The sequence below is a fragment of the Coregonus lavaretus genome, assembly GCF_964263955.1.
Source record: "Coregonus lavaretus genome assembly, contig: HAP1_SCAFFOLD_1111, whole genome shotgun sequence".
Classification (NCBI taxonomy): Eukaryota; Metazoa; Chordata; class Actinopteri; order Salmoniformes; family Salmonidae; genus Coregonus; species Coregonus lavaretus.
Window position 1 is genome coordinate 118409 of NW_028159357.1, and position 26392 is coordinate 144800.

At 45.4% G+C, this 26392-nt stretch overlaps 1 protein-coding gene across 1 annotated transcript in view; it reads right to left on the minus strand.

The window, feature by feature from the left end:
* The window catches only part of LOC311122961 (butyrophilin subfamily 2 member A1-like), a gene marked incomplete at its 3' end in the record, with an annotated part of 37244 nt that extends 20182 nt beyond the window's left edge, over positions 1-17062 (minus strand). The window contains exons 1-6 of the mRNA XM_084197255.1: positions 16974-17062; positions 10156-10230; positions 8714-9064; positions 8288-8569; positions 660-776; positions 462-494 (exon numbers count right to left, since the gene is read on the minus strand). Coding sequence (XP_084053381.1) covers positions 462-494; positions 660-776; positions 8288-8569; positions 8714-9064; positions 10156-10225 — 853 coding nt within the window. The 5' untranslated portion in view covers positions 10226-10230; positions 16974-17062. The remainder of the gene's footprint in view (positions 1-461; positions 495-659; positions 777-8287; positions 8570-8713; positions 9065-10155; positions 10231-16973) is intronic.
* Between the last annotated feature and the right edge of the window lie 9330 nt (positions 17063-26392).

A 26392-nucleotide genomic window follows, 5' to 3' on the forward strand; every position in this document is an offset into this window, starting at 1 on the left:
GTTCAAATGGCTCTCCTGTGAAGTAGTGACCCGCGACATACGGCTAGTTTCCTGAAACGAGTCACCTATGGTCTCAAGACACTAGCACTAATAAGGCATATGGACACTTCAAGTTTGTATGGACACCACTTCAAGAGTCAAGTTTGTATGGACACCACATGGAAGACAGTGAGAACATCATAAACATGAACACTAGAAGATGTAGTCTCTCTCTGGGACTCCTTGTCTCATATCACTTCTCTAATGTCACAAATCCTAGCTAATTGAGTTCCATGCGTATAAATGAGTCCAGCGTACCTCTGTGAGACAACTTCTCCAATAAAGATCTCCTACCCTATCACCACCACCTCTTAATTTCATTCAATAAACATGGCAATTATAAGGTGTAGTCTTCTTAGTGAATCTTTACGTTCGTGTGTGTAATCTGGGTTAAGGACTGGGACACTAAAAGCACTACTTACCCCGCTGCAGTCTGAGTTGATCTATAATCACACCTGCAGATTAAAGTCAGTCATCAGTGTCAACATGTTAATCACCTGCAGGTTTAGTACATTATCCTGTGTCCATAGAATAGAACCACTGTGAATGTGTTGAGGTTGAAAAAAGCATTGGAAACATTTATTTCTAACAATGAAACATTCATATAATCTCTCCATTACCTTTTTTCTTGTATATCCAGTAGATAGCCAGAGCTAACCCAATCACAGTGATGGCTCCCAGACAGCATAACACAATGAAGGACATTATCCATGGACTAGTGTGATGAAACAGCTCATCTGAAACACAACAACAGGGTTTGGTACTAATACATGTCACGGTTTCGGCCGAGGCTGCTCCTCCTCCTGGTTCGGGCAGGCTTCGGCGGTCGTCGTCCCCGGAGTACTAGCTGCCACCGATCTATGTTTCATGTTCGTTTGGTTTTGTCTTGATGTTGTACACCTGTGTCTCGTTAGTCCTCGTTAGTGTCCTATTTAGTTCTCGTTGTGTGTGTTTGTCTTTGTGTGTGATTGCTCTTCTGTTTCGTGTGGGAGCTACGTACTTCCCTCCAGTGTTTTGGAGAGGTTTTTCGCACATGTTAGTGCGCCGTTTGTTTGACGCCTGTGTGCGCCGTTATTTCGCCTTCGGGCTTATTGTGCTTATTTTCTACGTCAATATTGCACTAAAGTCTTTTGGACTGAGCTTCTGCGTCCTGCGCTTGATTCATGCACCACACCCACCTTCAGCACCCCTTGACAGAATCACACACCATAATGGAATCAGCAGGATCTGCAGTTACGCCTGAGTCGCTCGAGGAGCATGTTCGCGGCCAAGATGACCAGATACGACAACTGGGGACCGCTCTACAGGACGTCATCAACACCCTGCACCGATGGGAGGCCAGCGGGGTACCCACACCTCCACCATCCCTGCCAACCCCATCGGCCGGTCCACCAGTCCCAGGTCCGGAACCCAGGGGGATTCGGCTCTCGCTCCCGAGGGCGTATGACGGAACAGCTGCCGGGTGTCAGGGGTTCCTCCTGCAGATGGAGCTCTACCTGGCCACTGTACACCCGGTGCCCTTGGGACACGAGAGCGTTTCCGCCCTCATCTCCTGTCTCAAGGGCAAGGCGTTGGAGTGGGCTAACGTCGAGTGGAGGAAGATGGACGCCAACACCATCTCCTACGCCGAGTTCTCCCGCCGCTTCAAGGCCGTGTTCGACCATCCACCTGAGGGCAAAGCGGCGGGGGAGCGTCTAGTCCACCTGAGACAGGGGAGGAGGAGTGCACAGGCGTTTGCTCTAGAGTTCCGGACTCTAGCGGCGGACGCAGGGTGGAATGAACGGGCCCTCATCGACCATTTTCGATGTAGCCTACGGGAGGACGTTCAACGTGAGTTGGCCTGCAGGGATACCCATCTCACCTTCGACCAGTTGGTCGATATGTCCATCCGTCTGGACACCCTGCTGGCCACCCGTGGACGTCCCGAGGGGGGTCCGTCCATTCCGCCCTCCGGCACCTCCGAGCCGAGCCCTATGGAGCTCGGGGGTGCCGGCGCTAGAGAAAGGAGGAGGAAGAGCCCGAGGGGGCCTGTCTCCTGCACCAAGTGCGGTCGTGGAGGGCACACTGCGGCCAGGTGCTGGGGAGGGTTCTCCGGGGGAGAAGACAACAGGCCACGCACTGGGGGGGCCTCCCAGGTGAGTAGACGTCCCACTTACCCAGAGCTTTCTGTTGCGCACTTTTGTATACCTGTGTGTTTTCCACAGGTTGCACCTCATTCCCAGCATAAGGCGCTAGTAGATTCAGGCGCAGCTGGGAATTTTGTTGATCGGAAGTTTTGCTTAGATTTAGGGATCCCTCTCCTACCTGTTGACAAACCTTTTCCCGTTCATGCCTTAGATAGCCGCCCGTTGGGGTCGGGGTTGATTAGGGAGATCACATCACCACTTAGGATGTGTGCGCAGGGGGGTCATGAAGAGACTATACAGCTGTATCTGATCGACTCTCCTGCGTACCCAGTGGTGCTGGGAATTCCCTGGTTAAGCACCCATAACCCTGCTATTTCGTGGCAACAGAGGGCTCTCGATGGGTGGTCTGCTCAGTGCGAGGGGCGATGTCTGGGTGTTTCCGTGGGGGCGACTTCGGTGGAAAGACCTAACCAAGTGCCCGCACTGCACATTCCGCCTGAATATGGGGATTTAGCTCTCGTGTTTAGTAAAACTAGGGCGACGCAGTTGCCTCCTCATAGACAGGGGGGTTGTGCGATTGATCTCCAGGCAGGAGCAGCGCTCCCACGGAGCCACGTGTATCCTTTGTCTCAAGAGGAGAGAAAAGCTATGGAGACTGACATAGCCGAATCTTTGAGACAGGGATACATTCGGCCCTCCACTTCTCCCGCCTCCTCAAGTTTCTTTTTTGTGAAGAAGAAAGATGGAGGGTTGCGCCCGTGCATTGATTACCGTGGTCTCAATCAGATTACTGTGAAATACAGTTATCCACTCCCTCTGATTGCGACCATGACGGAGTCATTGCATGGAGCGCGGTTTTTCACAAAACTGGATCTCAGGAGCGCGTATAACTTGGTGCGCATTAGGGAGGGTGACGAATGGAAGACAGCGTTTAGTACCACGTCAGGTCATTTCGAATATCTCGTCATGCCATATGGGTTGATGAATGCTCCATCAGTCTTCCAATCCTTCGTAGATGACATTTTCCGGGATATGCAGGGACAAGGGGTGGTCGTGTACATTGATGACATTCTGGTGTACTCGTCTACCCGAGCCGAGCATATAACCCTGGTGCGTCGTGTATTGAGGAGGCTGTTGGAGCACGACCTATATGTCAAGGCAGAGAAATGTCTGTTTTTCCAGGAGTCGGTCTCCTTTTTGGGTTATCGGTTGTTCGCGTCAGGGGTGAGAATGGAGGTGGATCGTGTGTCCGCTGTGCGTAATTGGCAAACTCCAACCACTGTAAAAGAGGTGCAGCAGTTCTTGGGCTTTGCGAATTACTACCGGAGGTTTATCCGGGGTTTTGGACAGGTGGCAGCTCCCATCACGTCCCTTCTGAAAGGGGGTCCGGTGCGCCTGCAGTGGTCAGCTGATGCGGACAGGACCTTTAGGAGACTGAAGGACCTGTTTACGTCGGCTCCGGTGCTGGCGCATCCGGATCCCGCATTACCCTTTCAGGTTGAGGTAGACGCGTCTGAGGCTGGTATAGGGGCCGTTCTTTCTCAACGGTCCGGCACGCCATCTAAACTCCGCCCCTGTGCTTTTTACTCAAAAAAGCTCAGCCCGGCGGAGCGTAACTATGACGTTGGGGACAGGGAGCTGTTAGCTGTAGTTCAACATTTACATTTTAGTCATTTAGCAGACGCTCTTATCCAGAGCGACTTACAGTTAGCGCATACATTATTTTATCGAACCCACAACCCTGGCGTTGCAAACGCCATGCTCTACCAACTGAGCTACATCCCCTGCCGGCCATTCCCTCCCCTACCCTGGACGACGCTGGGCCAATTGTGCGCCGCCCCATGGGTCTCCCGGTCGCGGCCGGCTACGACAGAGCCTGGATTCGAACCAGGATCTCTAGGGGCACAGCTAGCACTGCGATGCAGTGCCTTAGACCACTGCGCCACTCGGTTCAAGCCCTTAAGGTGTGGAGGCATTGGCTTGAGGGGGCTCAACACCCTTTCCTCATTTTGACTGACCATCGGAACCTGGAGTACATCCGGGCAGCGAGGAGACTGAACCCTCGCCAGGCTCGATGGAGTATGTTTCTCACCAGGTTCGTATTTAAAATCACGTACATCCCTGGGACCCAGAATGGTAAGGCAGATGCGCTGTCCCGGCGGTATGACACGGAGGAGAGGTCCGTTGAGCCTACTCCCATACTACCGGAGTCTTGCCTTGTGGCACCGGTGGTGTGGGAGGTCGATGCCAAAATCGAGCGAGCGTTGCGTACCGACCCCAGCCCTCCACAGTGTCCTGAGGGTCGGAAGTACGTTCCACTCGAGATTCGGGATCGACTCATTTACTGGGCTCACACGTCACCCTCCTCTGGACATCCGGGTATTGGCCGGACCGTGCATTGCCTTAGCACTAAATACTGGTGGCCCACTTTGGCTAGGGATGTGAGGGTTTATGTCTCCTCCTGCTCGGTGTGCGCCCAGTGTAAGGCGCCCCGACATCAGCCCAGGGGTAAGTTACAACCCCTGCCCGTTCCACAACGACCATGGTCCCACCTCTCGGTGGATTTTGTGACAGACCTTCCCCTCTCTCAGGGGAATACCACCATCCTGGTCGTTGTGGACCGGTTCTCTAAGGCCTGTCGTCTTCTCCCTATGTTGGGTCTTCCTACTGCCCTACAGACCGCTGAGGCCCTATTTACCCACGTCTTCCGGCATTACGGGGTACCCGAGGATATAGTGTCTGATCGAGGCCCCCAGTTTACCTCCCGTGTTTGGAGAGCGTTCATGGAGCGTTTGGGGGTCTTGGTTAGCCTTACCTCAGGGTACCACCCGGAGAGTAACGGGCAGGTAGAACGTGTCAACCAGGATGTAGGTAGGTTTCTGAGGTCGTATTGCCAGGGCCGGCCGGAGGAGTGGGCACGGTACATTCCCTGGGCCGAGATGGCCCAGAACTCTCTCCGCCACTCCTCTACCAACCTAACCCCCTTCCAATGTGTGTTAGGTTACCAGCCCGTTCTGGCACCTTGGCAGCAGAGCCAGATCGAGGCCCCTGCGGTGGATGATTGGATGAGGCGCTCGGAAGAGACGTGGAACGCTGCCCACGTCCACCTGCAGCGGGCCGTCCTTCGTCACAAGGCGAGCGCCGATCTCCACCGCAGTGAGGGGCCAGTGTACGCACCCGGAGATCGAGTCTGGCTCTCTACCAGAAACCTACCCCTCCGCCTGCCCTGCCGGAAGCTGGGTCGGCGGTTTGTGGGGCCCTTTAAAGTCCTGAGAAGATTGAACGAGGTGTGTTATAGGTTACATCTACCTGTTGAGTATAAGAATATTAACCCCTCGTTCCATGTGTCTCTTCTCAGGCCGGTGGTAGCTGGTCCACTCCAGGACAATGAGATAGGGGAGACTCCTCCGCCCCCACTGGACATCGAGGGGGCTCCGTTCGGTCCATCTTGGACTCTAGACGCCGGACGGGGGGTCTCCAGTATCTCGTGGAGTGGGAGGGGTACGGCCCGGAGGAGCGGTGTTGGGTGCCGCGGAGGGACATCCTAGACCCATCTCTCCTGTCGGAGTTCCACCGGGACCATCCCGCGCGCCCTGCTCCGCGTCCTCCTGGTCGTCCCCGAGGCCGGGGTCGGCGCACGGCTGGAGCCGCGCGTCAAGGGGGGGGTACTGTCACGGTTTCGGCTGAGGCTGCTCCTCCTCCTGGTTCGGGCAGGCTTCGGCGGTCGTCGTCCCCGGAGTACTAGCTGCCACCGATCTATGTTTCATGTTCGTTTGGTTTTGTCTTGATGTTGTACACCTGTGTCTCGTTAGTCCTCGTTAGTGTCCTATTTAGTTCTCGTTGTGTGTGTTTGTCTTTGTGTGTGATTGCTCTTCTGTTTCGTGTGGGAGCTACGTACTTCCCTCCAGTGTTTTGGAGAGGTTTTTCGCACATGTTAGTGCGCTGTTTGTTTGACGCCTGTGTGCGCCGTTATTTCGCCTTCGGGCTTATTGTGCTTATTTTCTACGTCAATATTGCACTAAAGTCTTTTGGACTGAGCTTCTGCGTCCTGCGCTTGATTCATGCACCACACCCACCTTCAGCACCCCTTGACAACACATCATTACACATCAACAACAGGGTTTGGTACTAATACCACCACACACATCATTACACATCAACAACAGGGTTTGGTACTAATGCTACCACACACATCATTACACATCAACAACAGGGTTTGGTACTAATACTACCACACACATCATTAGACATCAACAACAGGGTTTGGTACTAATACTACCACACACATCATTACACAACAACAACAACAGGGTTTGGTACTAATACTACCACACATCATTACACATCAACAACAGGGTTTGGTACTAATACTACCACACATCAACAACAGGGTTTGGTACTAATGCTACCACACACATCATTACTGTGACACTCTGGCTCCGGGACTTTTGTATTTGAGCCAGGGTGTATTTTGTTTTGTTGGGTATTTGGGTGATTTTCTATGTTTGCAGTTCTGTGGGGTTAATTTCTAGGTTTGGTCAATGACTCCCAATCGGAGGTAACGAGTGTCAGCTGTCGGCTCGTTATCTCTGATTGGGAGCCATATTTAGCTGTATGTTTTCCTGTGGGAGTTGTGGGTTTTTGTTCCTTTTGGTCAGTGTACCGTGGACTTCATTGAGTCGTCTTTTGTTTGTAGTCCGATAACGTTTATTTAATAAAGTCATGTTTCTTGGACACGCTGCGCCTTGGTCATACTTGGACGACATAGACCCTCGTGACAATTACACATCAACAACAGGGTTTGGTACTAATACTACCACACACATCATTAGACATCAACAACAGGGTTTGGTACTAATACTACCAAACATCATTACACATCAACAACAGGGTTTGGTACTAATACTACCACACATCAACAACAGGGTTTGGTACTAATACTACCACACACATCATTACACATAAACAACAGGGTTTGGTACTAATACTACCACACACATCATTACACATAAACAACAGGGTTTGGTACTAATACTACCACACATCATTACACATCAACAACAGGGTTTGGTACTAATGCTACCACACACATCATTACACATCAACAACAGGGTTTGGTACTAATACTACCACACATCATTACACATAAACAACAGGGTTTGGTACTAATACTACCACACACATCATTAGACATCAACAACAGGGTTTGGTACTAATACTACCACACACATCATTACACATCAACAACAGGGTTTGGTACTAATACTACCACATATCAACAACAGGGTTTGGTACTAATACTACCACACACATCATTACACATCAACAACAGGGTTTGGTACTAATACTACCACATATCAACAACAGGGTTTGGTACTAATACCACCACACACATCATTACACATCAACAACCGGGTGTGGTACTAATACTACCACACATCATTACACATCAACAACAGGGTTTGGTACTAATACTACCACACATCATTACACATCAACAACAGGGTTTGGTACTAATACTACCACACATCATTAGACATCACCAACAGGGTTTGGTACTAATACTACCACACATCATTACACATCAACAACTTGGTTTGGTACTAATAGTACCACACATCATTACACATCAACAACAGGGTTTGGTACTAATACTACCACACATCATTACACATCAACAACAGGGTTTGGTACTAATGCTACCACACACATCATTACACATAAACAACAGGGTTTGGTACTAATACCATCACACACATCATTACACATCAACAACAGGGTGTGGTACTAATACTACCACACATCATTACACATCAACAACAGGGTTTGGTACTAATACTACCACACATCATTAGACATCAACAACAGGGTTTGTTACTAATACTACCACACATCATTACACATCAACAACAGGGTTTGGTACTAATACTACCACACACATCATTACACATCAACAACAGGGTTTGGTACTAATACTACCACACATCAGTGGAGTGTATCATAATAAACACTATCCTTTTGCATTGTTGTCTCAAAGCCTTTGGTTAAAACATATACTATACGTTAAAACATGAATGACTCCAGTGTTTCATGTCTAAATAATATTATGTTGTGTTACTCACTAGGGACGTGAACCATTGTCTCCTTCTTCTCATTGATCCGGCTCTGTTGGACTCTGCAGGTAAAGTGGTTGGTGTCAGTCTCCTGCACAATGACATGTTGTTTGACTGTGTAGAATCCCTTGAAGTCTCTGTGTGTCTCAGGTGGTCCAGCAGAGAGATGGACTCCTTTACTGTCCAGCCACACCAGCTCAGGCTCAGGGTGCCAGCCTTCAGATTCACACAGCAGACCCATCCCTCCCTCTCTGTGTCCCTCAATGGACACCACTGGCTTGGATCCTATAGCTACAGACACACAGATAGACTGGATGTTAACTGGTGACAGGCTGTGAACAAATAGACCCATACTGTATCCAGTAATATGAAGGAAAGAGGTGATGTCATTGTACTGTAGATAGATTATTACATTAACATGAAAATCAACCTCACCTTTAACGCCGACATGAATAGTGAAATCATCATACCAGCTCAGTGCCTTAATAAAGCATTTGTAAGTTCCCTCATCAGTGCCTTGTACCCTGGTCAGTTTCAAAGAGGCGTTGCCCCTCCACAGATCCTCTTTAAACAGTGAAGTTCTTTCTCTATAGGAGGGAATCTGATCCTCTTGTATGATTCTGTGGTTTTGGTAACGATAGACACGCTCGTCTTTGAAGTCGAGGTTCAGCCAGTCCACTGTCATCTCCTCAGCACTGATGTTGGGTTTGATGTAACAGGGCAGAATGATGTCATCACCAGCCACAGCCAAAATGGGATCAGTTGGACCAAGGACCTCAAACCTCTCTGAAGAGAAGACAGACATTAAGGAGCATTTAGGACATTACCCAATACTAAAGAGACACAGACTGTCAAATGGAATTCATAGAAATGTGCCATTCAAAACATCCAAAGATCTAAGTAATAATGCACACACACGAACACACACACACACACACACACACACACACAAACACACAAACACACACACACACACACACACACATACACACACACACACACAAACACACACACACAAACACACACACACACACACACACACAAAGGAAGCACTAGTTGCTGCATGAGTCACACACACAGAGGGAATTAGCACTGTAGTTACCAGACTCAGAAGGAATTAGCACTGTAGTTACCAGACTCAGAAGGAATTAGCACTGTAGTTACCAGACTCAGAGGGAATTAGCACTGTAGTTACCAGACACAGAGGGAATTAGCACTGTAGTTACCAGACTCAGAAGGAATTAGCACTGTAGTTACCAGACTCAGAGGGAATTAGCACTGTAGTTACCAGACACAGAGGGAATTAGCACTGTAGTTACCAGACTCAGAGGGAATTAGCACTGTAGATACCAGACACAGAGGGAATTAGCACTGTAGATACCAGACACAGAGGGAATTAGCACTGTAGTTACCAGACACAGAGGGAATTAGCACTGTAGTTACCAGACACAGAGGGAATTAGCACTGTAGTTACCAGACTCAGAGGGAATTAGCACTGTAGTTACCAGACTCAGAGGGAATTAGCACTGTAGTTACCAGACTCAGAGGGAATTAGCACTGTAGTTACCAGACACAGAGGGAATTAGCACTGTAGTTACCAGACTCAGAGGGAATTAGCACTGTAGTTACCAGACTCAGAGGGAATTAGCACTGTAGTTACCAGACTCAGAGGGAATTAGCACTGTAGTTACCAGACTCAGAGGGAATTAGCACTGTAGTTACCAGACACAGAGGGAATTAGCACTGTAGTTACCAGACACAGAGGGAATTAGCACTGTAGTTACCAGACTCAGAAGGAATTAGCACTGTAGTTACCAGACTCAGAGGGAATTAGCACTGTAGTTACCAGACTCAGAAGGAATTAGCACTGTAGTTACCAGACTCAGAGTGTGAACTGTGGAGGAGAAGCAGGAGGGTCACAAACAGACTGTCTGGTCCAGTCTCCATTATTCCTGAAAGAGACAATTGGTCTAACAAATAAATATAAATTATAAACATCAGAACCAGATATCAACCAATAGACCTTCAGTAGCTTACTATGGCTCCTTTCAGTTAAAACCAATAGACCTTCAGTAGCTTACTATGGCTCCTTTCAGTTAAAACCAATAGACCTTCAGTAGCTTACTATGGCTCCTTTCAGTTAAAACCAATAGACCTTCAGTAGCTTACTATGGCTCCTTTCAGTTAAAACCAATAGACCTTCAGTAGCTTACTATGGCTCCTTTCAGTTAAAACCAATAGACCTTCAGTAGCTTACTATGGCTCCTTTCAGTTAAAACCAATAGACCTTCAGTAGCTTACTATGGCTCCTTTCAGTTAAAACCAATAGACCTTCAGTAGCTTACTATGGATCCTTTCAGTTAAAACCAATAGACCTTCAGTAGCTTACTATGGATCCTTTCAGTTAAAACCAATAGACCTTCAGTAGCTTACTATGGCTCCTTTCAGTTAAAACCAATAGACCTTCAGTAGCTTACTATGGATCCTTTCAGTTAAAACCAATAGACCTTCAGTAGCTTACTATGGCTCCTTTCAGTTAAAACCAATAGACCTTCAGTAGCTTACTATGGATCCTTTCAGTTAAAACCAATAGACCTTCAGTAGCTTACTATGGCTCCTTTCAGTTAAAACCAATAGACCTTCAGTAGCTTACTATGGCTCCTTTCAGTTAAAACCAATAGACCTTCAGTAGCTTACTATGGCTCCTTTCAGTTAAAACCAATAGACCTTCAGTAGCTTACTATGGATCCTTTCAGTTAAAACCAATAGACCTTCAGTAGCTTACTATGGCTCCTTTCAGTTAAAACCAATAGACCTTCAGTAGCTTACTATGGCTCCTTTCAGTTAAAACCAATAGACCTTCAGTAGCTTCCTATGGATCCTTTCAGTTAAAACCAATAGACCTTCAGTAGCTTCCTATGGCTCCTTTCAGTTAAAACCAATAGACCTTCAGTAGCTTACTATGGCTCCTTTCAGTTAAAACCAATAGATTAGACTATAGTCTGACTGAATATTGGTAGTGTAAAAACTATTGGTCGCTTAATCCGGAGAAATGACGGACCATGTAAAAAACTGTTGGTCACTAAATCCGTCTAGAAGGACCATGTAAAAACAGTTGGCTGGTATGCCCTCACCCGTATGAGCTCTCTTTTAAAACACACATTGAAAAACTGCCAAAAAAGCTGAGAATTATGATTTCTTTTATAGAAATAAATCCTGCTGGCATCCCGAGTGGCGCAGCGTTCTTAGGTACTGCATTTCAGTGCAGTACATGGCCCCGTCCATCGTCCCTTTGATGTGGTGAAGTTGTCCTGTCCCCTTAGCAGAAAAACACCCCCAAAGCATAATGTTTCCACCTCCATGTTTGACGGTGGGGATGGTGTTCTTGGGGTCATAGGCAGCATTCCTCCTCCTCTAAACACGGCGAGTTGAGTTGATGCCAAAGAGCTCGATTTTGGTCTCATCTGACCACAACACTTTCACCCAGTTCTCCTCTGAATCATTCAGATGTTCATTGGCAAACTTCAGACGGCCCTGTATATGTGCATTCTTGAGCAGGGGGACCTTGTGGGCGCTGCAGGATTTCAGTCCTTCACGGCGTAGTGTGTTACCAATTGTTTTCTTGGTGACTATGGTCCCAGCTTCCTTGAGATCATTGACAAGATCCTCCCGTGTAGTTCTGGGCTGATTCCTCACCGTTCTAATGTTCATTGCAACTCCACGAGGTGAGATCTTGCATGGAGCCCCAGGCCGAGGGAGATTGACAGTTATTTTGTGTTTCTTCCATTTGCAAATAATTGCACCAACTGTTGTCACCTTCTCACCAAGCTGCTTGGCGATGGTCTTGTAGCCCATTCCAGCCTTGTGTAGGTCTACAATCTTGTCCCTGACATCCTTGGAGAGCTCTTTGGTCTTGGCCATGGTGGAGAGTTTGGAATCTGATTGATTGATTGCTTCTGTGGACAGGTGTCATTTATTACGGTAACAAACTGAGATTAGGAGCACTCCCTTTAAGAGTGTGCTCCTAATCTCAGCTCGTTACCTGTATAAAAGACACCTGGGAGCCAGAAATCTTTCTGATTGAGAGGGGGTCAAATACTTATTTCCCTCATTAAAATGCAAATCAATTTATAACATTTTTGACATGCGTTTTTCTGGATTTTTGTGTTGTTATTCTGTCTCTCACTGTTCAAATAAACCTACCATTAAAATTATAGACTGATCATTTCTTTGTCAGTGGGCAAACGTACAAAATCAGCAGGGGATCAAATACTTTTTTCCCTCACTGTACTTATAACTGATTGGTTTGGTTCTGTCCTCTATAGTGCTGTCCGGTTAGAACATGATGTTGAGGTCCATCACTGTACTCCTGATAGTCACCACCTCACAGACACAGCTGTTTCCATTTGAGGATGTTTAAATGATTTTGGTAATCTGAATGACTTGGAATCTTATTGTTGTGGTTCTATAAGACAAAGATATGCACACATATAAACAGTATTAGTTAAGGGTTATAACTATACAATATTTAAGTGATAATGCCTGAGAAGCGGTGTTATCACTTTTATACAACGGGTTACCAACATATTTAAAATAATGATTTACATATTTTCATTAAAAACGTTTTTTAAATTAATTTATTCATACTATTTCATCCTCCCACAAGATATAGTCCAGTCGTTCAGTCTTTTTGTTCTGTATCTATGGACGTGACCCAGTTGTTCAGTCTTTTTGTTCAGTATCTATGGACGCGACCCAGTCGTTCAGTCTTTTTGTTCTGTATCTATGGACGCGACCCAGTTGTTCAGTCTTTTTGTTCAGTATCTATGGACGTAACCCAGTCGTTCAGTCTTTTTGTTCTGTATCTATGGACGCGACCCAGTTGTTCAGTCTTTTTGTTCAGTATCTATGGACGCGACCCAGTCGTTCAGTCTTTTTGTTCTGTATCTATGGACGCGACCCAGTCGTTCAGTCTTTTTGTTCAGTATCTATGGACGTGACCCAGTTGTTCAGTCTTTTTGTTCAGTATCTATGGACGCGACCCAGTCGTTCAGTCTTTTTGTTCTGTATCTATGGACGCGACCCAGTCGTTCAGTCTTTTTGTTCTGTATCTATGGACGCGACCCAGTCGTTCAGTCTTTTTGTTCAGTATCTATGGACGTGACCCAGTTGTTCAGTCTTTTTGTTCTGCATCTATGGACGCGACCCAGTCATTCAGTCTTTTTGTTCTGTATCTATGGACGCGACCCAGTCGTTCAGTCTTTTTGTTCTGTATCTATGGACGCGACCCAGTCGTTCAGTATTTTTGTTCTGTATCTATGGACGCGACCCAGTCGTTCAGTCTTTTTGTTCTGTATCTATGGACGCGACCCAGTCGTTCGTTCTAAATGTTCCATTGCCATACTGGCTGGCAACGTTCTTATCCCTTGCTTGCTAGCTAGCCAACTATGGCTAACTTACAGTCACGTCAAAAAGTGCAGCCAGAATAACAGCAAAGGAGATGCATTTGCATTTGTTTAAGCTGTTTTCTAGTGACATTTATTTTTGAGCATCCATAACAATGAGCTAATGAGGAGCGATCTCGCCTGGCATAGAAAATGTGCTCTCTCGTCAGGACACTGTTGTTCAGAGCGGCTAGCCAAGAACACAGCTACAGTAACACAATCACTTCAAACTGAAGCTGGAAAGACTGGTAATTAGCTGGGCTTCATTGTACCTTTTTCAAAAAAGATTTGTTGTTGTATATATCCATAAAAATGATGCCAGCTGATTTATGATTTCGACTGGCTGAGAAACGCTGCCTGCCTGTCTGTCTCGTCCCGACTCCCGACACGTTCATTACTATGGGACAGCAGGAGATCGAATGTCATTATTGGAACAATGTTGCAAATGTCGGAGAGACAGACAGCAAGGTTTATACAAATCTCCGCTGTTGAAAACAAAATGTTAGTCTAAAAGAAATGTGAGATAATGTCTAGATGCTTTTTATAGTGGAGATCAAGTTTATACGTTGCCAGGCTGGGCTGATGAGACAGTGGATTGCACAGTCAGATAGAACAGAGTAAATAGACATTTTAACATCATAGATTTAGCCTGTGGCAACTTGTGGAATAGACACCGGCTGGAATGCGGTTTTAACCAATCAGCATTCAGGATTAGACTGGTTGGAATGCGGTTTTAACCAATCAGCATTCAGGATTAGACCCACCCATTGTATAAACATGTATGTACATGAATAAATGGCAAATGGCATTACACTTATAACAGGGTTATAAACACAGCATCAATATAAACATTAACTTAAACATTCACCTCTTGGAGAGAGAGAGAGAAACAAATTACTTGGATTGACAGTGTCAAGATGTATGGCACCCTCTCTCCAGCCTTGTGTGAGAATCTGCCAGGCTGAGATCTGATCTGATCTGCCCTGTCACCACAGGGAAGTAAAGGAACCTCTCTCTCAACGTGACCAAGACAAAGGAGATGATTGGGAACTACAGGAAAAAGAAGAGGACCGAGCACGCCCCCATTCTCATCGACGGGGCTCTAGTGGAGCAGGTTGAGAGCTTCAAGTTCCTGTTTCAAACCGGTTACTCAACCCTGCACCTTAGAGGCTGCTGCCCCATATACATATATATGGAATCACTGGTCACTTTAATAATGGAACACTAGTCACTTTAATAATGTTTACATACTGCTTTACTCATTTCATATGTATATACTGTATTATAAACTGGGTGGTTCGAGCCCTGAATGCTGATTGGCTGACACTGTGGTATATAAGACCCTATACCACAGGTATGACAAAACATTAATTTTTACTGTTCTAATTACGTTGTAAACCAGTTTATAATAGCAATAAGGCACCTCAGTTGCTTCATGCGTCAGAACAGCCCTTAGCCATGGTATATCGGCCATATATCACACCTCCTCTGGCCTTATTGCTTAATTTTATTCCACTGTATTTTAGTCAATGCCACTCCGACATTGCTCGTCCTAATATTTATATATTTCTTAATTCCATTACATTTACATTACATTTACATGTAGGTCATTTAGCAGACGCTTTTATCCAGAGCGACTTACAAATTGGTGCATTCACCTTATAGCCAGTGGGATAACCACTTTACAATATGTTTTATTTATTTTGTATTTATTTTTCTTTTTTCTTTGGGGTGGGGTAATGGTGGGTAGAAGGATTACTTTATCCTATCCCAGGTATTCATTAAAGAGGTGGGGTTTCAAGTGTCTCCGGAAGGTGGTGAGCGACTCCGGTGTCCTGGCGTCGTGAGGGAGCTTGTTCCACCATTGGGGTGCCAGAGCAGCGAACAGTTTTGACTGGGCTGAGCGGGAACTGTGCTTCCGCAGAGGAAGGGGGGCCAGCAGGCCAGAGGTGGATGAACGCAATGCCCTCGTTTGGGTGTAGGGACTGATCAGAGCCTGAAGGTACGGAGGTGCCGTTCCCCTCACAGCTCCGTAGGCAAGCACCATGGTCTTGTAGCAGATGCGAGCTTCAAGCCAGTGGAGTGTGCGGAGGAGCGGGGTGACGTGAGAAAACTTGGGAAGGTTGAACACCAGACGGGCTGCGGCATTCTGGATGAGTTGTAGGGGTTTAATGGCACAGGCAGGGAGCCCAGCCAACATTGAGTTGCAGTAATCCAGACGGGAGATTATTTGACTTTTAGATTTGTGTGTAATGTTGTGAATTGTTACATTTACATTTACATTTTAGTCATTTAGCAGACGCTCTTATCCAGAGCGACTTACAGTTAGTGAATACATTTGTTTTATTTTTATACTGGCCCCCCGTGGGAATCGAACCCACAACCCTGGCGTTGCAAACGCCATGCTCTATCAACTGAGCTACATCCCTTAGATGTTAGATCCCTTAGATGTTAGATACTACTGCACTGTTGGAGCTAGTATTGGGGATTTATTATTCTCCTAAATTGATGGGATGACTAACTTAGAAAGAATGCAGTCTTGACTGGGCTAATGTAGGCTGTGACACCTGGCAAGGCTGTGATTGATGTGAAGAGCTGTTTTAGGGGTTAAAATAAGATAAGGATTGTGTCTTCAAATGCAAGACTATAATAGTTATTTGTGATCTGTGAGCCTTCCTTTGACTAGGAATGATGTCTAAGGGAGCTGGCTCTTCTCACTATGATAGGTTGTTATGATAATCTTGTGCCTGGCTGAAGTGTGTAACAAATGGCGCCGAGGAGATGAGACCAACCTCTGAATCAATGGATTGGCTGAGTAAATTTAAACCACACTCAGTCCTCTACTCTAATTGGCCAGCAGAGAAGTGGGAAACTTCCTCTGTCAGAGTATTTGGGTATTGTTTCTGGAACAATGTGTCAGTTGTCTGGGGTGTTCTGCGAGACATCTCAGAGAGCCCGTATATACGAAACATCATATTTACCATTGAAGGTTTTTGCATTAATTAAAATAACTAGTATACCTTAGAAGTCGTATTGACCTCTTTTGTTCCTGATACCAGATTTGAATTAACGCGACTTTGACACTAGGAACACAAGCACTTCGCTACACCCGCAATAACATCTGCTAAATATGTGTATGTGACCAATACAATTTGATTTGACTGAAACTTATCAAAGTAACATGAAGTAATTAGAGGTAATTACCTATTATTACACAGCATGTAAAAAAAACAATAACCCCCCCAACTTACATTTCGATGCACGCACAACATTCAGACATGTGACAGTAAAAAGTCCTCAGAAACATGCGTCCTCTCCCTTCAGACGATGATACCACTCTGACCTGAGTGGGCGGGTGCAGTGTTCAGATGAGCATTTCCAAGCGCTCTGATTGGTTGGGAATGGCAGGTCTCTGATGAGTGAGGGATAATTTAGGTAAGACTGTGAGGGGAATTTAGGTAGAGAGGAGAAGGACGGCCTTTTTTACAGGTAGGCTACCAACTGTAACAGTATACAGTTAGAAAATAGTGTTTTTTCAAAGGTTCTTTGGTAAGGTTGATGGTTCAAAAACAGACATTAACCAGTAGACCTGATTACATTACATTAGCCCATTTCAGCTCAAATCAACAGATTAGAGTAGAGTAATAATAATAATAATAATAATATGCCATGTAGCAGACGCTTTTATCCAAAGCGACTTACAGTCATGCGTGCATACATGTTTTGTTTATGGGTGGTCCCGGGGAGTGATTATACAGTAGCCTAAATCCAATTCTAATTATTTGGGGTTTGGTAGTACTTTTTTTAAATAATCAAATTAATACCTTGGAAAATTACATAACATGGCAATTTACAGTTCGCCATTTCACAGGATGTTTAACTTTGCATGATCAACTATGATTGGCCTAACTATGCTATAAGCTCTGCTTTAGGTTGTAGTTTTTTAAGCATAGCTGACAAGGAAAGCCTTAATATAACCCACTTTAAACTGTATTTACAAATATTCTTACTGTCTTTACAGCACGTCAGAAAAGAAAAGGGTGTGGAGCGTGAAAATGAATGGAGCCTTTTAGGCCTCGAAACCGAAAGTAAGCTATAGCACGGTCTAACGTTGCCTATACGCTGCAATGGGTTTCCACTAGATATCACAGCCACAAAGTCAAAATTGGCTATAGGCCTATCGTAAAAATGTTTTTAAAAACGAAGATTTGCTTTTTGGTCTTAATTTAAGGTTAGTGTTAGGCATAAGGTTAGCAGTGTTGTTAAGGTTAGGTTTAAAATCACATTTAAAGAAGATCAATTGTAGAAATATGCGGGGTTTATGACTTCGTGGCTGTGGTATCTAGTAACGACCGCTCCAATGGGCTGCGTCGCTCTTTCAGCGGATATGGCAGAGAGAAGGCGAAGCGAGAGACCTGTCCCAAAATCTGTCCACGTTAAGCAGATCCTTCATTATTAAGGAGGTGACGAGTTTTGTATGGGGGCGATGAGAGTGTGTTGAATATAAGCTAGTCTAGATAAACATAAATTGCTATTTTGGTACATATGAGGCTTATTTGCTCTAATAGAAGTTTCGTAATGCTTAGGTTATTATGAGTTGTACTGTAAATGAGGACTTGGTGGACTGTATGTTCTTTCGGTTTTACTTCATGTGTTCTCTCCCGTGTGCTGGTAAGGGAGCAGATGACAGACAGGTAGGATTCCAGTTGAGGTGGTTTAATGACGCTGAAGCTAGACAGGCACGGAACAGCACCGCACAGAGTATGTAGTATGGATGGGCTAAGGCACTTAGTGGCAGAGTATGTGAGTGGAGCAAATTGACTGGAGCGTGGGGGCGAGTTTTAGCCCGCTCCAGTAGCGTTCCAGTAGCACTCACTTCATGAGCTCAGGCCAGTAGCACTCACTTCATGAGCTCAGGGCAGTAGCACTCACTTCATGAGCTCAGGGCAGTAGCACTCACTTCATGAGCTCAGGGCATACCCGGCCCAACATGCATTTGTAGTCTACTTATGTGCCGCTATCTATAGCCTCTTGCTTTAGCTACCGTTACAGAATTCGCTAAATGTTTTCATAAAGAAACTAATAAAACACACAGGTGCTAAATCAAGGTGACTGACAAAGATGAGAACCAAGAGCAAGAGAGGAAGTGTGTTGATGTAGTGTCCACAACTAAATAATCATGATGGAATCTGAAGACACTTATCCCGAAAGCATGATGGTGTACTTACTACGTGCAACTGCTAAAAGAATGGAACGAGGTAGGTAGATAACTAAGTTTGTCAGTTTTATTTATAAACTAAAAATCAGATCATAAGGTTTATTCAGATCACAAGCTTTCAGCATAAGTTACAGGTGACATGCCCACCCGGAGAGCGACGCCTCAGAATGGCCGCTCTGCCTTCTTCTTCGTTTAGCCCCTACTTATAAACAATGCAAAAAGATGCTCCCTCTTCTGGCCAATCACCAGTCTCCCCTGTCTACAACACACTTCCTGTCTGTTGTATGTGGCGTTACACTAAAACATTCCCTCTTGATACTAAAATTAACGTCCTCTCTGGTTCCACTTAAAACATTTAACAAAGGCATAATCCTAATACACGACAGAGCTTTCCGTTTTGATTGGGTTATTTTTCCTAAAAACCTTTAGGCCTACCTATAGAACAATTTATAAACAACTCTGCATCTCTTCCCAGCCTGGCGAGAGTGGCCAAATGGGTGTTTACCATCCCCAGTGGCTCTGCAGGGGTGGAGAGGATATTCTCCCCAGTGGCTCTGCAGGGGTGGAGAGGATATTCTCCACTGCTGGCCGGCTCTCCAGGATCCATCGCATGAGCCTGAAGCCACAGACTGGCCAAAATGGTGATTCTAAAAATGAATTCTAAAAAATAATTCAAAGGCACTAATAAGTCATTTATTGTTTTAATGTGTATTTAATTCTCAGTAAGTCATAGACTTTATGCACAATTTATAGACTATAATGATTTAAAACAACGAAATGTTGTTTAAATGCTGAGCCCTTTATGTCCCTACCAGCCCATTTTGTCGCTAATGCTTCACAATGTATTTCTTTGTAGATTATAGAGTTAAAATAATTGAAATAATATAGCCTAAATAATTCGTTTTCGTTCCTTCTTAGGCTCCCTGTCTAGCTCCTGACCTATTTAGAGTGTTTATATGTTGTTTAATATGATTTGTAGCCTATTTGAAATGATGTTCGCTTCTTACGTTCACCTTTTCATGTTAATTCAAATATTTTTAATTGAAATCCATATGGTTTGGTTTCAATACTTAAAAACCAATTGGTAGGTACATGTAGTCACAAAAATAGATGGGTGTTGGTGATGTGTAGTTTTAATGGATTATCAGATTAAATTGAGTTAATCATGAACATATAGTTAAAATTCTTTGTGGCTAACTGAATTGGGCCGTTTGTTTTTGTCTCTCTCTTCAAACACAGTGAAGGGAGCAGCACCAGGGTTGAATAGAGTTTGGGCTAGACCTTTGTCTCCTTGGTATCTTCTTGATTGATTACAGCTTGAGGGGGTGAGGTACAGGGGAGCGGGTGATTGGTTGGAGTAATAGTTCAGCCGTCCTCAGGGACAAAGGAAGTGGGCGGAGTAATAAAAGAGCGGAAAACTGAAGAGGACTATATAAGATTGGAGGAAGACCTTAAGAATGTGTGCCCCTCTGCAGATGGGTATCGGCTTTGTTGAAAACTTTAATAAAGTCATTTCTTGATGCAACAAAAACTCTGTAAGACCTTATTTGTAATAAAGTATGGTGGTTATTTTCCACAACATTGGTTAAATTGTGATTTTAATGATTGGAGCGAATTTGGAGCAGCAGTTTCTTTTCCTGTGAGCGTGGAGCGGTTTTTAGCAGAGTGGTAGGAAAGGAAATGGAGAGTGCGCAAGCATCGCTCCATGAGCGGAATTTCGAACTGCTCAACTCTTCTCACATACTCTTTTATTTTATTTATTTTTTTCACCTTTATTTAACCAGGTAAGCCAGTTGAGAACAAGTTCTCATTTACAACTGCGACCTGGCCAAGATAAAGCAAAGCAGTGCGATAAAAACAACAACACAGAGTTACATATGGGGTAAACAAAACATAAAGTCAAAAATACAACAGAAAATATATATACAGTGTGTGCGAATGTAGTAAGTTATGGAGGTAAGGCAATAAATAGGCCATAGTGCAAAATAGCTACAATTTCTTTTTAACACTGGAATGATAGATGTGCAAAAGATGATGTGCAAATAGAGATACTGGGGTGCAAATTAGCTAAAATAAATAACAATATGAGGATGAGGTAGTTGGGTGGGCTAATTTCAGAATGTCTGTGTACAGGTGCAGTGATCGGTAAGCTGCTCTGACAACTGACGCTTAAAGTTAGTGAGGGAGATAAGAGTTTCCAGCTTCAGAGATTTTTGCAGTTCGTTCCAGTCATTAGCAGCAGAGAACTGGAAAGAATGGCAGCCAAAGGAGGCGTTGGCTTTGGGGAAGACCAGTGAGATATACCTGCTGGAGCAAATGTATACAAAATGGTGTCGTCCGCATAGAGGTGGATCCGAGCGTCACCAGCAGCAAGAGAGACATCATTGATATACACAGAGAATAGAGTCGGCCCGAGAATTGAACCCTGTGGCACCCCCATAGAGACGGCCAAAGGTCCAGACAACAGGCCTTCCGATTTGACACATTGAACTCTATCTGAGAAGTAGTTGGTGAACGAGGCGAGGCAGTCATTAGAGAAACCAAGGTTATTTAGTCTGCCAATAAGAATGCGATGGTTGACAGAGTCGAAAGCCTTGGCCAGGTCGATGAAGACGGCTGCGCAGTACTGTCTTTTATCGATCGTGGTTATAATATCGTTTAGGACCTTGAGCATGGCTGAGGTGCACCCATGACCAGCTGGGAAACCGGATTGCATAGCGGAGAAGGTACGGTGGGATTCGAAATGGTTGGTGATCTGTTGGTTAATTTGGCTTTCAAATACTTTCGAAAGGCAGGGCAGGATGGATATAGGTCTGTAACAGTTTGGATCTAGAGTGTCACCCCCTTTGAAGAAGGGGATGACCGCGGCAGCTTTCCAATCTCTGGGGATCTCAGACGTTACGAAAGAGAGGTTGAACAGGCTAGTAATAGGGGTTGCGACAATTTCGGTGGCTAATTTTAGAAAGAAAGGGTCCAGATTGTCTAGCCCAGCTGATTTGTAGGGATCCAGATTTTTCAGCTCTTTCAGAACATCAGCTGTCCTAATTTGTGTGAAGGAGAAGCAGGGGGGGGGCATGGGCAAGTTGCAGCGGAGGGTGCAGAGCTGGTGGACGGGGTAGTAGTAGCCAGGTGGAAAGCATGGCCAGCCGTAGCAAAATGCTTGTTGAAATTATTGTAGATTTATCATTTACATTTACGTCATTTAGCAGACGCTCTTATCCAGAGCGACTTACAGTCTTTTTTTGTTACTGGCCCCCCGTGGGAATCGAACCCACAACCCTGGCGTTGCAAACACCATGCTCTATCAACTGAGCTACATCCCTGCCGGCCATTCCCTCCCCTACCCTGGGCCAATTGTGCGCCGCCCATGAGTCTCCCGGTCGCAGCCGGCTGCGACAGAGCCTGGATTCGAACCAGGATCTCTAGGAGCACAGTTAGCACTGCGATGCAGTGCCTTAGACCACTGTGCCACTCAGGAGCCCATCGGTGGTGACAGTGTTTCCTAGCTTCAGTGCAATGGGCAGTTGGGAGGAGGTGCTCTTATTTTCCATGGACTTTACAGTGTCCCAAAACTTTTTGGAGTTAGTGCTACAGGATGCAAATTTCTGTTTGAAAAAGCTAGCCTTTGCTTTCCTAACTGATTGTGTATATTGGTTCCTGACTTCCCTGAAAAGTTGCATATCGCGGGGGCTGTTCGATGCTAATGCAGTACGCCACAGGATGTTTTTGTGCTGGTCAAGGGCAGTCAAGTCTAAGGAGAACCAGGGGCTGTATCTGTTCTTAGAATTTTTTGAATGGGGCATGGGGCATGCTTATTTAAGATTGAGAGGAAAGCACTTTTAAAAAACAACCAGGCATCCTCTACTGACGGAATGAGATCTATATCCATCCAGGATACCTGGGCCAGGTCAATTAGAAAGGCCTGCTCGCTAAAGTGTTTTAGGGAGTGTTTGACAGTGATGAGGGGTGGTTGTTTGACTGCAGGCCCATTACGGACGCAGGCAATAAGGCAGTGATCGCTGAGATCCTGGTTGAAGACAGCGGAGGTGTATTTAGAGGGTAAATTTGTCAGGATGATATCTATGAGGGTGCCCATGTTTACAGATTTAGGGTTGTACCTGGTAGGTTCGTTGATCATTTGTGTGAGATTGAGGGCATCTAGTTTAGATTGTAGGTTGGCCGGGGTGTTAAGCATATCCCAGTTTAGGTCACCAAGCAGTACGAACTCTGAGGATAGATGGGGACAATCAGTTCACATATGGTGTCCAGGGCACAGCTCGGGGCTGAAGGGGGTCTGTAGCAAGCGGCAACAGTGAGAGATTTATTTCTGGAAAGGTGGATTTTTAGAAGTAGAAGCTCCCTCATCACTGTCAAACGCTCCCTAAAACACTTTAGCGAGCAGGCCTTCCTAATTGACCTGGCCCAGGTATCCTGGATGGATATAGATCTCATTCCGTCAGTAGAGGATGCCTGGTTGTTCTTTAAAATTAATTTCCTCTCAATCTTAAATAAACATGCCCCATTCAAAAAATACAGAACTAATAACAGATATAGCCCCTGGTTCTCCTCAGACTTGACTGCCCTTGACCAGCACAAAAACATCCTGTGGCGTACTGCATTAGCATCAAATAGCCCCCGCGATATGCAACTTTTCAGGGAAGTTGGGAACCAATATACACAAGCAGTCAGGAAAGCAAAGGCTAACTTTTTCAAACAGAAATGTGCATCCTGTAGCACTAACTCCAAAAAGTTTTGGGACACTGTAATGTCCATGGAGAATAAGAGCACTTCCTCCCAGCTGCCCACTGCACTGAGGCTAGGAAACACTATCACCACCGATAAATCTACAATAATCGAGAATTTCAACAAGCATTTTGCTACGGCTGGCCATGCTTTCCACCTGGCTACCACTACCCCGGCCACCAACTCTGCACCCTCCGCTGCAACTTGCCCATGCCCCCCCCCGCTTCTCCTTCACACAAATTCAGACAGCTGATGTTCTGAAAGAGCTGCAAAATCTGGACCCCTACAAATCAGCTGGGCTAGACAATCTGGACCCTTTCTTTCTAAAAATAGCCGCCGAAATTGTCGCAACCCCTATTACTAGTCTGTTCAACCTCTCTTTCGTAACGTCTGAGATCCCCAGAGATTGGAAAGCTGCCGCGGTCATCCCCCTCTTCAAAGGGGGTGACACTCTAGATCCAAACTGTTACAGACCTATATCCATCCTGCCCTGCCTTTCGAAAGTATTTGAAAGCCAAGTTAATAAACAGATCACCAACCATTTCGAATCCCACCGTACCTTCTCCGCTATGCAATCCGGTTTCCGAGCTGGTCATGGGTGCACTTCAGCCACGCTCAAGGTCCTAAACGATATTATAACCGCGATCGATAATAGACAGTACTGTGCAGCCGTCTTCACCGACCTGGCCAAGGCTTTCGACTCTGTCAACCACCGCATTCTTATTGGCAGACTAAATAGCCTTGGTTTCTCAAATGACTGCCTCGCCTGGTTCACCAACTACTTCTCAGATAGAGTTCAGTGTGTCAAATCGGAGGGCCTGTTGTCTGGACCTATGGCAGTCTCTATGGGGGTGCCGCAGGGTTCAATTCTCGGGCCGACTCTTTTCTCCGTGTATATCAATGATGTCGCTCTTGCTGCTGGTGACTCTCAGATCCACCTCTACGCAGACGACACCATTTTGTATACATCTGGCCCTTCATTGGACACTGTGTTAACAAACCTCCAAATGAGTTTCAATGCCATACAACATTCCTTCAGTAGCCTCCAACTGCTCTTAAACACTAGTAAAACTAAATGCATGCTTTTCAATAGAACGCTGCTGGCACCCGCCCACCCGACTAGAATCACCACTCTCGACGGATCTGACCTAGAGTATGTGGACAACTACAAATACCTAGGTGTCTGGTTAGACTGTAAACTCTCCTTCCAGACTCACATTAAGAATCTCCAATCCAAAGTTAAATCTAGAATCGGCTTCCTATTTCGCAAAACAAAGCCTCCTTCACTCATGCTGCCAAACATGCCCTCGTAAAACTGACTATCCTACCGATCCTTGACTTCGGCGATGTCATTTACAAAATAGCCTCCAACACTCTACTCAGCAAATTGGATGTAGTCTATCACAGTGCCATCCGTTTTGTCTCCAAAGCCCCATACACTACCCACCACTGTGACCTGTACGCTCTTGTTGGCTGGTCCTCACTACATGTTCGTCGTCAAACCCACTGGCTCCAGGCCATCTATAAATCACTGCTAGGCAAATCCCTGCCTTATCTTAGCTCATTGGTCACCATAGCAGCACCCACCCGTAGTCTGCGCTCCAGCAGGTATATCTCACTGGTCATTCCCAAAGCCAACACCTCATTTGGCCGCCATTCCTTCCAGTTCTCTGCTGCCAATGACTGGAATGAATTGCAAAAATCTCTGAAGCTGGAGACTCTTATCTCCCTCACTAACTTTAAGCATCAGTTGTCAGAGCACCTTACCGATCACTGCACCTGTACACAGCCCATCTGAAATTAGCCCACCCAACTACCTCATCCCTATATTGTTATTTATTTTGCTATTTTGCACCCCAGTATCTCTATTTGAACATAATCTCTTGCACATCTAGCATTCCAGTGTTAATACTAATTGTAATTATTTTGCACTATAGCCTATTTATTGCCTTACCTCCATAACTTGCTACATTTGCACACACTGTATATATATTTTCTGTTGTATTTTTTGACTTTATGTATTTTTTTTTACCCCATATGTAACTCTGTATTGTTGTTTTTATCGCACTGCTTTGCTTTATCTTGGCCAGGTCGCAGTTATAAATGAGAACTTGTTCTCAACTGGCTTACCTGGTTAAATAAAGGTGCTTTTTTTTTATTTTTATGATGCTGCCACCCCGGTGCTTCACGGTTGGGACGGTGTTCTTCGGCTTGCAAGCTACCCCCTTTTTCCTCCAAACATAACGATGGTCATTCTGGCCAAACAGTTCTATTTTTGTTTCATCAGACCAGGGGACATTTCTCAAAAAAGTACGATTTGTCTCCCCATGTGCAGTTGCAAACCGTAGTTGGGCTTTTTTAAGGCGGTTTTGGAGCAGTGGCTTCTTCCTTGCTGAACGGCCTTTCAGGTTATGTCGATATAGGACTCGTTTTACTTTGGATATAGATACTTTTGTACCTGTTTCCTCCAGCATCTTCACTAGGTCCTTTGCTGTTGTTCTGGGATTGATTTGCACTTTTCGAACCAAAGTACGTTAATCTCTAGGAGACAGAACGCGTCTCCTTCCTGAGCGGTATGACGGCTGCATGGTCCCATGGTGTTTATACTTGCGTACTATTGTTTGTACAGATGAACGTGGTAACTTCAGGCGTTTGGAAATTGCTCCCAAGGATGAACCAGACTTGTGGAGGTCTACACATTTTTTTCTG